The sequence below is a fragment of the Ananas comosus genome, linkage group 2 (assembly GCF_001540865.1).
Source record: "Ananas comosus cultivar F153 linkage group 2, ASM154086v1, whole genome shotgun sequence".
In the NCBI taxonomy this organism is placed as follows: Eukaryota; Viridiplantae; Streptophyta; class Magnoliopsida; order Poales; family Bromeliaceae; genus Ananas; species Ananas comosus.
In genome coordinates, this window is record NC_033622.1 from 15,113,156 (window position 1) to 15,126,508 (window position 13,353).

Genomic DNA, 13,353 nt, shown 5'->3' on the forward strand with positions numbered 1-13,353 from the left:
TTGTTCGCACCCATGTGTCCATCCCAACGAGATGTTTGTTTGGTTATAAAGGGTAGATATCCCTCTATCCCCCTTTTATACTCGAGCAACATGCATATTGAGTTTATTTAGTCATTGTGTAGAATATAATCAATCTATGTATTTAATACATAGTTTCTTCCTCTTTTTTTTTTTGAGATTTGCCAACCGCATAAAAAACCCTTCTTATACTTAGGCAGGCTTGATCGACGGGAGCGGGGTCGTTTTATTCATAAACGAGAATTTTTGTATTCGAGAACAGTAGTTATTGGGTCTCTGAAATAGTCTGGTATAAGACCGGAACTGTTATTCCACCATTTTTTCTATAATTAAAATCTAAATTTAATTTTAATTATATATTAAATTATTAATTAATTTAATTAATATATTTAATTATTATTCATTGCTTAAATAATAAAGTAATTAATTAATTTATTATTTATAATTAATTAGCTAATTAATTATTAATAATTTAATATGCTTATCTATAAACTAATATTTATATCGATCAACCATTAATGTTTTTATTAATCTAATTAATTTTTTATTAGTTATCTAACTAAAATAATTTACTAACTAATTAAAAAATTAAATTATTTTTTATAATTAATTAATTAATATATTTTTACTATTTTACACCATATTTATAGCTAATAAATTTATTAATTTATTAATTTATTTTTAAGTAATATATTGATGTTAATTAATTAGATAAAATAATTTTAATTTAAAATTATAATTCTTATTTTTGTTATTCCAAGCTAACCGTCGAAATATTATTTATCTTATTCTTATGAACAACCTAATTTTCACCCAAATGTAAAATTACTTTAGTTTCTACTTATACCTAAACTTATACCTATATTTGAAGTAAGCAGTTCTTATTTATGTCCGAATCAAACGCAGTCTCAGATTGAATAACAGCCGGTAATCTAACTAATGGTTGGTTTTATTTAAGATGCATGTAAAATAATCATGGATACAGCATTTATAATCACTGCTTATGTGAGCGCCGGAAATGGAAATGTGAGACTCGGTAGTGCGGATCGATCAGACGAGGTCCAGGCAAATCAAGCAGCAGAGTCTCGAACGGGATCCATCACGAAACCCGGAAAGGCCGGGAACGGGTCGTAATCACAAAGAAGAAACGGACCAGCGCGATTTTGGTACCACGGTGTGTATCGTCGTGTCCCCCACTCGTTTCCCGTTCCGTTTCCCCCGTAATAAATGATAAAGAGCATCCCAACTCCCTCCAAACGGGACCAAAAACTAAAAACTGTTGGCTAGACCTGTTCACTGATGACGTGGTGGACCGGGCTCACCCATCCTACCTCCTGGCCCAGCTTGTCGGAAGCTAAGTAGCCAACCTCTCGCCCCCCTCACTCTCTCCTCTCCCCTCTCCCCTCTCTCCTCTCTCTTCTAGGGTTCCCATCCTCCTCCTCCTCCTCCTCTTTCTCTCTTCACCCTAGGGTTTCTAACCTCTTACACCTCACTCCCTCTCTCACTGCCACAAACCTCACTACCTCCCCCACCCATCATTCCTACAAACCCTACATAGTCGGAGCTGAGCTGAGAAGGCGATCGTGAGAGCTAGGCGATGGCGAAGACCAAGCCTGGGAAAAGAGACCTCGATTCCTACACCATCAAGGGAACCAACAAGATCGTCAAAGGTACTACTAGATCCCTCGTCATCTACCTCCTTTCACGTATATTTGATCGTAGATGCAACATTAGACGAAGAAACCGAGCTTTTTGGTGCGTTTTTTTGGGTGGGGGTGGTGGGGGTGTTTTCTAGTGGGGGATTGTGTCCTGATGCGCCCATCCGACTCGGAGAAGCCCCCGTACGTTGCGCGGGTGGAGAAGATCGAGGCGGATCACCGGAACAATGTGCGGGTGCGCGTGCGCTGGTATTATCGCCCCGAGGAGTCGATCGGGGGCCGGCGGCAGTTCCACGGCGCCAAGGAGCTCTTCTTGTCGGACCACTACGACGTGCAGAGCGCGCACACCATCGAGGGCAAGTGCACGGTCCACTCCTTCAAGAACTACACCAAGCTCGAGAACGTCGGGGCCGAGGACTACTTCTGCCGCTTCGAGTACAAGGCCGCCACCGGCGGATTCACTCCTGATCGGGTCGCGGTGTATGATTCTCTATCTCTCTTCTTCTTTAACTTGAGTGTTTCGTGTTTTAGAGTTTCGATGCTATCTTATGTTCGGATGTTGTTTTGATGGTGAAGGTACTGTAAGTGTGAGATGCCCTATAATCCGGATGACCTCATGGTGCAGTGTGAGGGATGCAAGGACTGGTAAATCTTCTTTGATGTCTCTGTTACCTTTTTTAGATGATTGGAATAATTTAACTTGTAGTTGATGCTATCCATAGCAACGACCGCTTTAATTGCATTGCTGCTTGCAATGTAAAATTCGGATTGTTTGCTCCCACTCTTTACAGCAACGGAGCTGTTGTTGTAATGGCATGCACTGTTTCTTTTTAGTTGCCAGAAGATTGATTATACCTTTCTTAAACATATCATTTGACCTCTCTTTCATGCGTTTAATTTATTAGTTCATTCCATTTTAGATTGATGCAACAATTTCCCGAGTGCTCGCCGCAAGGATTGTGTTCTCTTGAATACTGAAATGTATTTCTTTTCTTTTCTCTTAGTCCTTTTTTTTCCCCCTATGGTGCATGTGCTTCTCTAAAGCATTCTGGAATCCTGCTTTTTGATATTGTCGATGTTGTTATGTCCGGACTGGAACTGTTACTGTGCTGATGATGTTGCTTGCTTTCCTGATTCTTAGGGTCTCGATACACTCGATACACTGATATGCAAGACGTGATTAATGAATCACAATTTTTTTTTTGTCAGTCCCATGATGCTTCTGTTTGTAATTCTGTAAATTAAGACACCAACCTGTTTACTACCCAAAAAATCTCTCCACTATTAATTCAAGTTAGCCTGGTAAACTGTTGTCCTCAAAAAGTTTGCAGGATTCATTTTGCTTCTGCCTTATGAATTGATTATTCTTTTTTACTTCCTGATCTTTAATTTCAGTGGAAAGATTTATAAAAGATTGTGCTCTTGTTCTGTTTCTCTGGTGAAATTTGGACGACTATAAGCTGCTTTTGACGAGATAAGGACTGATGAAGTACTGGAGAGCGACTAGCAATCCTTACTTGCTAGATGCTAATTGCAAGTTTGAGTGCTATAATTAGGATAGAACTAATTAACTGAAGAATTGTTTTGCATATTTTTTTCTTATGCCTGTCTACTTACTGTTTTTGTTCCAATATGTTCTACTGAGAATGCAAAATCCCTCCTTTTTTTGATGCAGTTTTACTTTTAAATTTAATTGGCAATGCTGCTGTCGTGGTGACAGTAATCTTTCATTTTTGTATGCTTATTTCTATTTTTGGGCAATGTATTTAACATAAACTGTTACTAAATCCCCCCATCCCTTTTTGAATGCCTTTGGAACAAAGGTTCATCATATTCTTATCTATGCTTTATATTACCTGTTTCTTAAGTTTCTGCTTAAACTTTTTTTTCCCCTTCTGCAAGTTGATGTATAATGTACCTCCTGGTGCAGGTTTCATCCATCTTGTATGGGCATGACTATTGAAGAGGCCAAAAAATTGGATCACTTCCTGTGCTCAGATTGTACTTCGGAAGATGATGCTAAGAAGCCTTCAAATGCATTTCCTGTTTCACCAAATTCCGAGCCTAAGGTACATAATATAATGTAGAGTAATGCTACATGTACACCCAAAAAGTGGGTGTAAATTTGTTTCACGAGCCGAATATTCTTAGATCCTACCCACCCAAGGGCCAATATTTTTTCACTGGTCTTATTAATCCTTTTTTTTTTTAATATTAAAAACCTAAAAGGGATTTCTAAACCCTTGAATGTGTGGCCATAAGATTTTTACATCCTACTTTTGGGTGTACAAGTAGCATTTCTTTATAATCTATTCCTTTCTTTCACCCTTTGTATGTTTGACTTACTATTTACATTTTTCTATTGGTAAAATCTACTAAAGAAAACAAAAAAGAAAAACCTGTCTCTGTGAGGCTTTTATCTATACTAGTACTAGTATAAAGCCAAGGATCTCATGCTAATATATTGTGCTAAGGTGTAACTGTAATTTTACAAGTTTATAATTCATTATCCTGATTAAGGGAGTAGAAAATTTTGTGAAGCAGTGTTATCTTAGCAGTTTCAGCTAACAAATTTTCCCACTTTATTAGAAGAAGCATTGTGCTAGTTAGGTTGCCAAGTAACTTTCTTTCTTCTTTTTTTTTCGGCGGAAGCATGAATGCCTCTCACTTACATTGATAATCTCTTCTTGGTATTTTTTTATTTCTCTTTCGCAGGTTGAGTCGAAAAGACGGAAGAGATAGTTATGATACAAACAGGGCGTGCGAGGAGATACACTATTTATGCCAAGGTAGCTCTTCAATGCTGTCTAGATGAGACTGTACAGTGTAGAAAACAGACTTTTGAGAAATCAAATTTGGTTTTAACTTAAATGAGTATCATTTGTATGGCGAAGTAAAACTCAAATGTTCGGGTCTTTTGTATGGTGTGTCTTGCTTTGCATTGATTCCTAGTTCAGTTGGGCTGGCGAAAGTGCTCATTGTTCATGTTATGTGCTTGGTGTCGCTAGAAACATTGTGTGAAGGTTTAGGTGTTAAGAATTCTTGCGAACGGTAAGACAGTTGTTCTGATTACTAATCTCTGTTCTCTGTTAGTGCTCTGCGCCTATGCATTACAATAGGAAACACAGCTATTGATGATCACAATTTCTGGACTACCAGGTGGGTATGATTTAATTTGATGTATCATATCCCGCATGTGATGAAAATATGCAACCCGATAATGTACTGAGCTCTTTTTCTTTTTTTTTACCGTTTTTTATTCAAACAGAAAGAATAAACTTGTTTCTATATGTCAAAGAAATTTATCTAATTTGACAGGTTATAAGCACTTCGTTTCCAGAAGCAATATCGGTTTCTTCTAAGCTTGACATTTCACTGCAAGTCTGTAATACAGAGGCCTGAGGTTTTTCAGATTAATAATATCTCGCAAGTGTTTAATGCGTATAACATTTAGAACACAAGATGAATGTTCTTTCACGTATAAATGAAGTTCAACTGTCCACGCATCAAAGTAAATGTAAATGATAAAAGATCTATATCGGAACTCTTTCATCTGGTGTCTGGATTGTTGAGGTAAACAAAATATGGAAGAAAAATGAAACTCATTGCAACGGTTTTGATGAGGTACACAATTTAAATAAAAATTGAAACTTGTTGCAAAGGTTCTATCGATGAGTGATGGTGAAACAGTTCTAATATCCTACTAAAAAAAGTTGACAACATTGGCATGATTCTATCAGAATAACTCCATTCTGTGTCTGACGATTCTGATGATATTTTTCTTGGTTAAGTTTTGTGGCCTGTACGCTCAAATCCCGATCAGAAAGAATAACAAACATACATGCATAAAAACTAATAGAATTCTCTTCTGCTTTCCATCTGCAATTCATATTTCTGCAGAGCCTCCCCAGATTGGTAACTAATTGCACATTATATACTTTTTTTTCCCGATTATTGCACATTATATAATAACATAAGAATTTGTGTTGTTGCACCACAAAAGCAACAAGTAGCCTCGGATGGGTGCAGGTGAAGGCGGCAATGACCGATTATGTCCCGAAACTCTTCACAGAAACAGTGCTTGGTCCCCATACTGCTGCATAATAATTATATTTCATCAGGTGGCATCAGCAAATAATTTCATCCACCTTTGCACAATTCTTCATTTCTTTGAGCTGTCACCTTCCAAATTTTCATGTAATTTAACTGTATTTAGGATATGTGTGTGCAGGGATTTAATCAGATCGGCCCCTCCTTCCTTCACAAGGCTACTCCAAACAGCTTTGACATACTCAAATTTTGGCCCATATAGATGAGAAGCACAAGCAGCTTTGGAAGCTAAAAGCTTCCAATCCCCTGATGTACCAAGCCAATGTTAGTTTTAGATTAACTTTTCAATCGAATCCTCTACATTGAACATCTGCCTAAAGATAAGTATAATGACATACAAAGGAGGCTTCATAAATGGTACAACTTAAAATACCCAAAAAGAAACAACTTACCAGCTTGAATTTCTGCTAAAAAGGCGTTCTTACTGAAATGACGGTTCACCCACCACCTACAACGAACCTTCCATGTCTCTTTTGCTCGACCCACAGTGAAAACTTTAGGTATTTTGTTAGATGATGTTATGTTGGTAAAATCTCCCTGTATGTTCGTTGAGATACAATCTTCATAGTCAGAAATTCCAGCAGTAAGTAGTTTTAGGAAACATGATGCAAACTCTTCCCATACGTTAGATTTCCCATCAGCAGAATCAAGATGCAGAGCTATCATTTCCATCAGTTGTATCGTGATGTAACTTCCTGAAAGGTTTTTCACCCAAAAAAGGTGAGGAAATATTCTTTGAACATAGTTACACTACGTAATCACTGAATTAAAATGAACTGTTACAAAACAACTAAATATCACACCAGTGGAAAGACCTGTTATTCCACTCAGTCAAAAGGCAAAACACAGGTCACAACCCCAGAATGATTGAAAGCTGGATTAATCTAGTGATTAGCAACATGATATTACATCACACCATTGAACAGAGCTCTTCTGTTTCATGCTCACCATTGAACAGAGCTCTTCTGTTTCATGCTCACCGATTACTATATGACAGCCGAAAAGTAGAGTAGGACATCATATTTACAACCATAACTTTCGTGTATGTAAATGAATCTTCTTAGGTTATGTTTAGTACGGGAATAAACGGGGGACAATAAAATTTATCCCCGCTATTCTGCCAAACGCTTAAAAAAATTGGTCAAAACAACTATTCCGGTCAAAGCGGGTTATTTTAGGTAATCCTAAAATAACCCGGGAACAACTATTCCACCTTTTTAGTGGAATAAGACTATTCTCATGTTGTATCTAGCTAACTAAAAATAAATATATAATCATGCTTATACTTAGCTAAATAAAATAAAAATTAATAATAATAATAAGATTTTTTTATATTTATAATAATAATAATAGTAATAATAATATTTATTATTGTTACTGTCAGAAGTAATACTATTATTATTATAAATAAAATAAAATAACATATATTATAACATATAATATGTTAAAATATATTATTTTACATTGTTTATATATAGTTCATTGTTTATATATAGCTTTTTCATTATTCTCTACTATTCTTGAGATAAATGCCAAACACAGTTTCAGTTATTCTTAAGAATAAAAGAATCTTTAACCAAACACAATTTTGAACTTATTCTTATATTTCCCCGAATAACTAGCTATTGTAAGAATTAAAAAAAAAAAAAATCCTAAATATGTTAATTCCCAACCAAACATAGCCTTAATGAAAAATCTAATACCAAGTAAGAACATAAGCAAAGCTTGTACAAAATCAAAATCCAGGTTTCAGGCAAACCAGTTTTGTGCATTTTGATTAGCCTCTCCAATGTGTATATGCATGTGGGATCCCTTTTCAGAGCATCTTCGTAGCAACTAGAAATTGTTGTGGCTTGATTGCTGTAAAAACACTCCAGTAGCCTAGCCCTTAATCTGTAGGATGGATGATTATTATTATAACCTATTCTAACAGGAGTAATTGGAACTTTATATTGCAAACAATCAAACGAAACTATTGTAACACTTTCAGAACTCCTTAAAAAGTACATAAAAGAAAAAAAACCATAATAGACAATAGCAGCATTTCCAAGACAACAAGGCTGAAATTTATTCTTTCAGTACAGAAGCTCCATCCACTCTGACTCTCCATACTATTAAAATAGTTTGGCTTATAACTTTTACACTTCCTGACTCTTTGATATTTTGATTTCAACATATGGGATCCACTTGATTTTGTTCTTATTTCATGATTTTGCATTAGATGTGCACTTCCCATATAGAGCCCCTTCTTTACAGAATCCTGCCTTCTCCAAAGTTTCTAACCTTAAGAAAATTCCACTTTGCTCGCCGCTCCCCCTTCCTACATATTTAGTTACAAACGTGCAAAGCACATGGTACAGTTTCACATGATGAAATCGAAGAGTCATTAGGGTTCATTATGGCCTCAAAATTCAAGACCTTAGGAAGCATTTCTATTGACAATAAATGGATATTTCTTACAGAGGCAAATCGAGTTTCTTTCTAAAGCAAGCATGATGAGCATACGGATAGGGATTGTCTAAGAACCTGAAAGAAATTGCTGCAGTAGAACTAAGGCAGGAATTTTCAAGCTCTGCTAGTGCTTCTTCCACGCGGTCACCCAGCAGCAGAAGCTGGCCAGAACACAAACTCAGATAGCATGAAGAGAAAATAGAAAAAACAGTAACTGCAGGGTGCACAAGAGAAGCTATAAATTCTGAGACATAAAATAATAACAAAATCACAGAATAAATGTACATGCCTTTTAGCTGTTGAATAAACCAACCTACCCCATTATTCTAACATTAGCGTTTAGTATCTCTTTAGCTTTTGGCGGCTATTTATTTAAGAAGTTGTCACTTTTGTGTAATTTCATGCAGTTTTGTTTGTTACTGAACAGTTTGATATCACAGCTATTGCTGGTCCAATTGCTGCTGATATGCCATGGACAATAAGTTACACATATCTCTAAGAACCAAGTGCAGATCTTTTGTTATGGTCAAGATAGTCATGCAGAAAATGTTAAGACGTTAAGTAAAACATCATAAGTAGAATGTGCGACAAGATGAGAGTGAATGCCAGAAAAGAAGAGAACAAAGAGTTAACAGAGTGTTGAATCAACTTATTATTATTCCTCATGCTCGAATTTAGATGAGTAACGAATCATGCTTTAACTCCGAAAATATTGAAAGAGCCAATTGCATCATGAGTAGATTTCATCATGAGTTCCATCAGTTGAACTCCATGAGAATAAGTATCATCTATTATCCCATGGATTGTCATGCAAACTATTGTACAAACCCACTCTGTGCATGCAAAAACATATTGACTCATGAAAGGGCTCGACACAAGGGATAGAACCCCCAAATCTTGCCACTTTTTACAATAAATAGTTATCTTTTTAATGTTTCATGTGAATTTGCTGCAACTATGCCAAGTGATACTTGAGACCAAGCAAACAAATTTTAACTTAACAGCTGTTCGATCAAGAGTGTGGCACCAGTCATAACGCCTTTCAACAACAAGAATTCTATCAAGCAACACCAATTCCAATTACTGCATTTTCTACATTACATGCATAGAATTGAAAATTTTGAAGCACTTAAATAAACATGTTCAGCTCAAATAAATGAAATAACAGAAGAAAATTTTGTCTGTAAATCTTGACAACACTTCAGCTTGCATGAAGACAAAATTGAAAGTTACCTGTATCAATGGCAACAAGGCAGCCATTACTGGCGGTGTTGAATGAAGAGCAAGTCTCAAATGTTTGACGGCATCTTTGTAGTTCTCATTTGCTAATTTCCTATACAGATAGATGGATTGCTCTAGGTCCCCATCAAGATGCTTCAGTTGTATTGGCAATAAAGTTTTGTCCAATCCTTACAAATAGGCAATAGAAAAATAAGCACAAAATGAAGGTAACTTTCAACTCACAAATCAAAGGAACTAACTTACATATGAGATATAGTTAGAAGTATAATAAGTATTTTATGAGGTAAAATACAAAATAAAAAAGCCACAATTATAGCATTTTAAACAACATAATAAAAGAACAGAAAAGAAACGAAAGCAGAGAGAAGGTAAAATGTACCACGGGCAAGAAAAATGGAGGTGTTCTGGAAGTTGCTGTGGAGATTTGGAGAGGCAGCTCTCTCTGCATTCATTTCTGATCCACTTATATAGAAGTCATTTGCAGGACGAGCAACATTTGATTGCTTCCTCGGTGCATCACTTTTGTAATCCATGAAAATACCCTTGTTATTACCAATTGAGCTCTCTGATGCACAGTGAGAAGAAAATTTATTATCTTCAATGTTAACTGCATCGTGATCTTCTGAACTTTCCAGCATATCAGCTTCTTCATAACTATCATTAAAGGCCATATGATTCACCTCTGAGGATGTCTGGATATCGAAGCCCTTAATCTGCATATCCTCAGGGAGGCTGGAATACCATAGATGGTACAGTATTAACCCATGTATCAAGTTCACTGTTGGCTCAGTTGCACACTCACGATCTTGAACAAGACTGAAAAACAGAACACTCATTTACCATTGTACTAATACGTACTACCAAGACCAAATATTGATCAAATTCAAACCGCTACTTGAACACGAGAGAGAAAGTGATACATGTTACAGCAGCATGCTTCATGAAATGATTGAAATCATTGAAATACAGTAAGAGACATACAATTTCGTTGTATTATGTGCCTCTTGAACATTCCCTTGTGAGAGATAAAAAAAAGCTAGCTCCAGCTGAATCAAACATCTCTGTCCAAGCATCAAAACAGATTAAGGACATGAAACACATAAATAATAAGAAACATATAAATAATAAGTTAATGTATCCGGTTTAAGAAAATTTAGGGTGAGATCTCAGGCTCCGGTCTCCACATTATACTTCTTAATATACGAAAAAGACTTTGCCCACAACAGTGCCTACTCAAAAAGCAGTCATAGGAAGAAATGAGTGACACTATGCTTACAAACAAATTCTACATAATTTTACAATTGCGTGAGGATGGCAATAGTTGATTGGCAGGAAGACGTGCGTCATAAGAAGGTAGGCATGATTCACAAGATCAACCAAGAAATCCAATCATCAAATTTCATACTTTGTAGAATGATGCAGAATTTGTTAGTAAGCATAGCATTTATCGCATGAAATATATTATTGCATAACACTAAGTTTCAAAAGGATATTGATAACTCTCCTACATCGTCCTAATTCCCTTACATCAGTAAGGAAGAGATGCAAAGAAGTACTGTGTGACAACTAACTCAAGGATAAGTTCGTTATTAATAGAATTCAATTTTACTAGAGAATATCATGGAAAATAACTAGCAATATTTTTCCTGACTATTAGAAGCCACAATAAAACTTTGTTCACATCTTTGCAAACTGAAATTGAAGATCATGCGATAAAGCAGTCCAATATTACAGAGATGAAAATAAAACAAAAACATAGATTGAAAAAAAAAAAAAACTAATACTTTTTTGAAGCACTTCTTCGTCCATGCGAGCTTGCTCATCCAAATCTCATACATTTTCTTAATCTTCAACTGATAGTTGCTCCCCCGGCCGAGCCGCTTTTGAATTTCCATTGCGACCTATGAACAAACACCTCATCTACATCACTGAACTGCGAAATCTAAACCGACACAACCTCACCATCACATCAACCACAGAAACCCTAATTCACAAACAATTTAGGTTTACCAAAAAGTTCCTGCGATCCTCGAGGAGCGAGCTCCCGCGCGGCGTCCCCTTGAGGAGGAGGCTCAGGACGCCGCTCGCCTCGGCCCAGTTATGGGCGCGAGGAGGCGGCCGAGGCGGCGGCGGTTCACGGCGAGCGTGGGCCCCGGCGCGGACCGGCCCAGCGGGCGCTTATATGGGCCGCGGCTCGGCTTCGCGGGATGATGCTCCTCGAAGGAGACAACGTTTTTCCCATGCTCTCCTTCTTCTTCTTCATCATCGTCGTCATCATCTTCTTCTACTTTTCCTTTGTCCTCATCGTTTTCTTCTTCCTTTTCGACCTTCAGTGGAGCGTCGCCGAGGGAAGGGGACGAAGCCATCGTCGTGTTTTCGCGTTCCTTGCGTTCCCGCACGCGAGGGCGCGGGGAAGGATAATGCGCCTTCGAAGAGTCGGGTTTTTGGGTTTCGGCTCCTACCAAACCCGATTAGGTATCGGATTTCGACGGGTAGCGGATATTTTATTTCAATATTTTTAGTTGGGCTTTTTTTGCAAATAGCCCCCTGATAAATTTTATTTTTAAAATTAGTCCTGTCAAAATTTTATTTGCAAAAATAGCCCTGGCCCCGCCACGCAAGCGCCACGTCAGGGCTACGCGGGCGGGGCTGGGCCATGTGTTTAAGTTGAACACGGTGAACCATTCACCGTGTTCAATACAAGGTTTTTGTATTGGACACGGTGAATGATTCACCATGTCCAATACAAATACCTCCAACTTAGCCAAAAATGACTAAGTTGTGGGTGTTTGTATTGGACACGGTGAATCATTCACCGTGTTCAATTATTTGTATTGGACACGGTGAATCATTCACCGTGTCCAATACAAATACCTCGCAGTTAACCATTTTGTATTGGACACGGTGAACCATTCACTGTGTCTAATACAAAATCTTGTATTGAACACGGTGAATGGTTCACCGTGTTCAACTTAAACACATGGCTCAGCCCCGCCCGCGTGGAGCTGACGTGGTGGGACCAGGGCCATTTTTGCAAATAAATTTTTGATAAGGCCAATTTAAAAAAAAAAATTAGTTAGGGGGCTATTTGCAAAAAAAGCCCTTTTTAGTTTTATTTCTCACCAGTTACCAGAGAATTTTTTTTTTTTTTTTTTTTTTTTTTTTTTTGGAATGTGGTGCATTTGTGCATTGGTGTATCAATACCCATCCTGAACAAACTCAAATCCTCCGCAATTTTTTTTTTTTTTGAACTAGACCAATCATTATTGAGTCTAGATTCTTCCGAATCGATTTAAGTCCTTCACATTTTTTTTTTCTTTCTTTGCTTTAACAAAATTATTTTTTTTTATTTTTTGCTTGAACCCAACCAAATCACATATCTGCATTGGGTTAAACTATTTCTTTTTTTTTTTTTTTTCCACTGTTGTTTTTCTTCATCGACAAAATAAATTTCATTTCTTATTGATGCTTCTTCTATCGCTATTTTCTATTTTTTTTATCACCATTTTTTATTTTTTTAATTATCTATTCATCACATCGCACGAATTACTACTAGTTATACATTTATTAAATTACAATTTCATCTCAAAATTTAAGGCATATCTATCTGTAAATTGTAGTCTTTTCTTTAATTCGAAATTACAAGAGTAGGATAAATAAAGGTGTAAAATAAATGAATAATACAATAATTTTGAAATAATAATCTAAATAATATTTTATGAAAATGAAAATTGAGATGCCAAACACTGAACTTAGAATTCATTTTATAACTGACAATTCAAGAATTGTCGCTCCATAATTATCTTATCTTATTTGGTTGTAAACACATGCACAAAAAAAAAAAAAAAAAACAAGAAAAGAAAAAAGATCGAAC

The 13,353-nt window shown here is 36.5% G+C and overlaps 2 protein-coding genes across 4 annotated transcripts; one reads left to right on the top strand and one right to left on the bottom strand.

The window, feature by feature from the left end:
* On the top strand, window positions 1,390-4,768 carry LOC109706482 (chromatin remodeling protein EBS-like). The gene is made up of 5 exons (XM_020227321.1): window positions 1,390-1,688; window positions 1,814-2,156; window positions 2,253-2,321; window positions 3,607-3,745; window positions 4,392-4,768. The coding sequence occupies exons 1-5, from the start codon at window positions 1,616-1,618 to the stop codon at window positions 4,416-4,418; spliced, it is 651 nt and encodes a 216-aa protein (XP_020082910.1). The 5' UTR covers window positions 1,390-1,615; the 3' UTR covers window positions 4,419-4,768.
* Window positions 5,199-11,604, bottom strand: LOC109706481. Of its 3 annotated transcripts, none has more exons than XM_020227317.1 (9): window positions 11,490-11,604; window positions 11,264-11,380; window positions 10,461-10,540; window positions 9,859-10,295; window positions 9,471-9,646; window positions 8,313-8,398; window positions 7,546-7,679; window positions 6,179-6,481; window positions 5,213-6,032 (listed from the first exon to the last, which is right to left on the bottom strand). In XM_020227317.1, exons 2-9 carry the CDS (start codon window positions 11,372-11,374, stop codon window positions 5,839-5,841), a joined length of 1,521 nt encoding a protein of 506 aa, XP_020082906.1. In that variant the 5' UTR covers window positions 11,375-11,380; window positions 11,490-11,604; the 3' UTR covers window positions 5,213-5,838. The 3 variants fall into 3 exon arrangements, with proteins under 3 accessions (XP_020082908.1, XP_020082906.1, XP_020082907.1); XM_020227318.1 differs by having other exon boundaries at window positions 11,264-11,399; window positions 11,490-11,587; XM_020227319.1 differs by lacking the exons at window positions 10,461-10,540; window positions 11,490-11,604 and having other exon boundaries at window positions 5,199-6,032; window positions 11,264-11,330.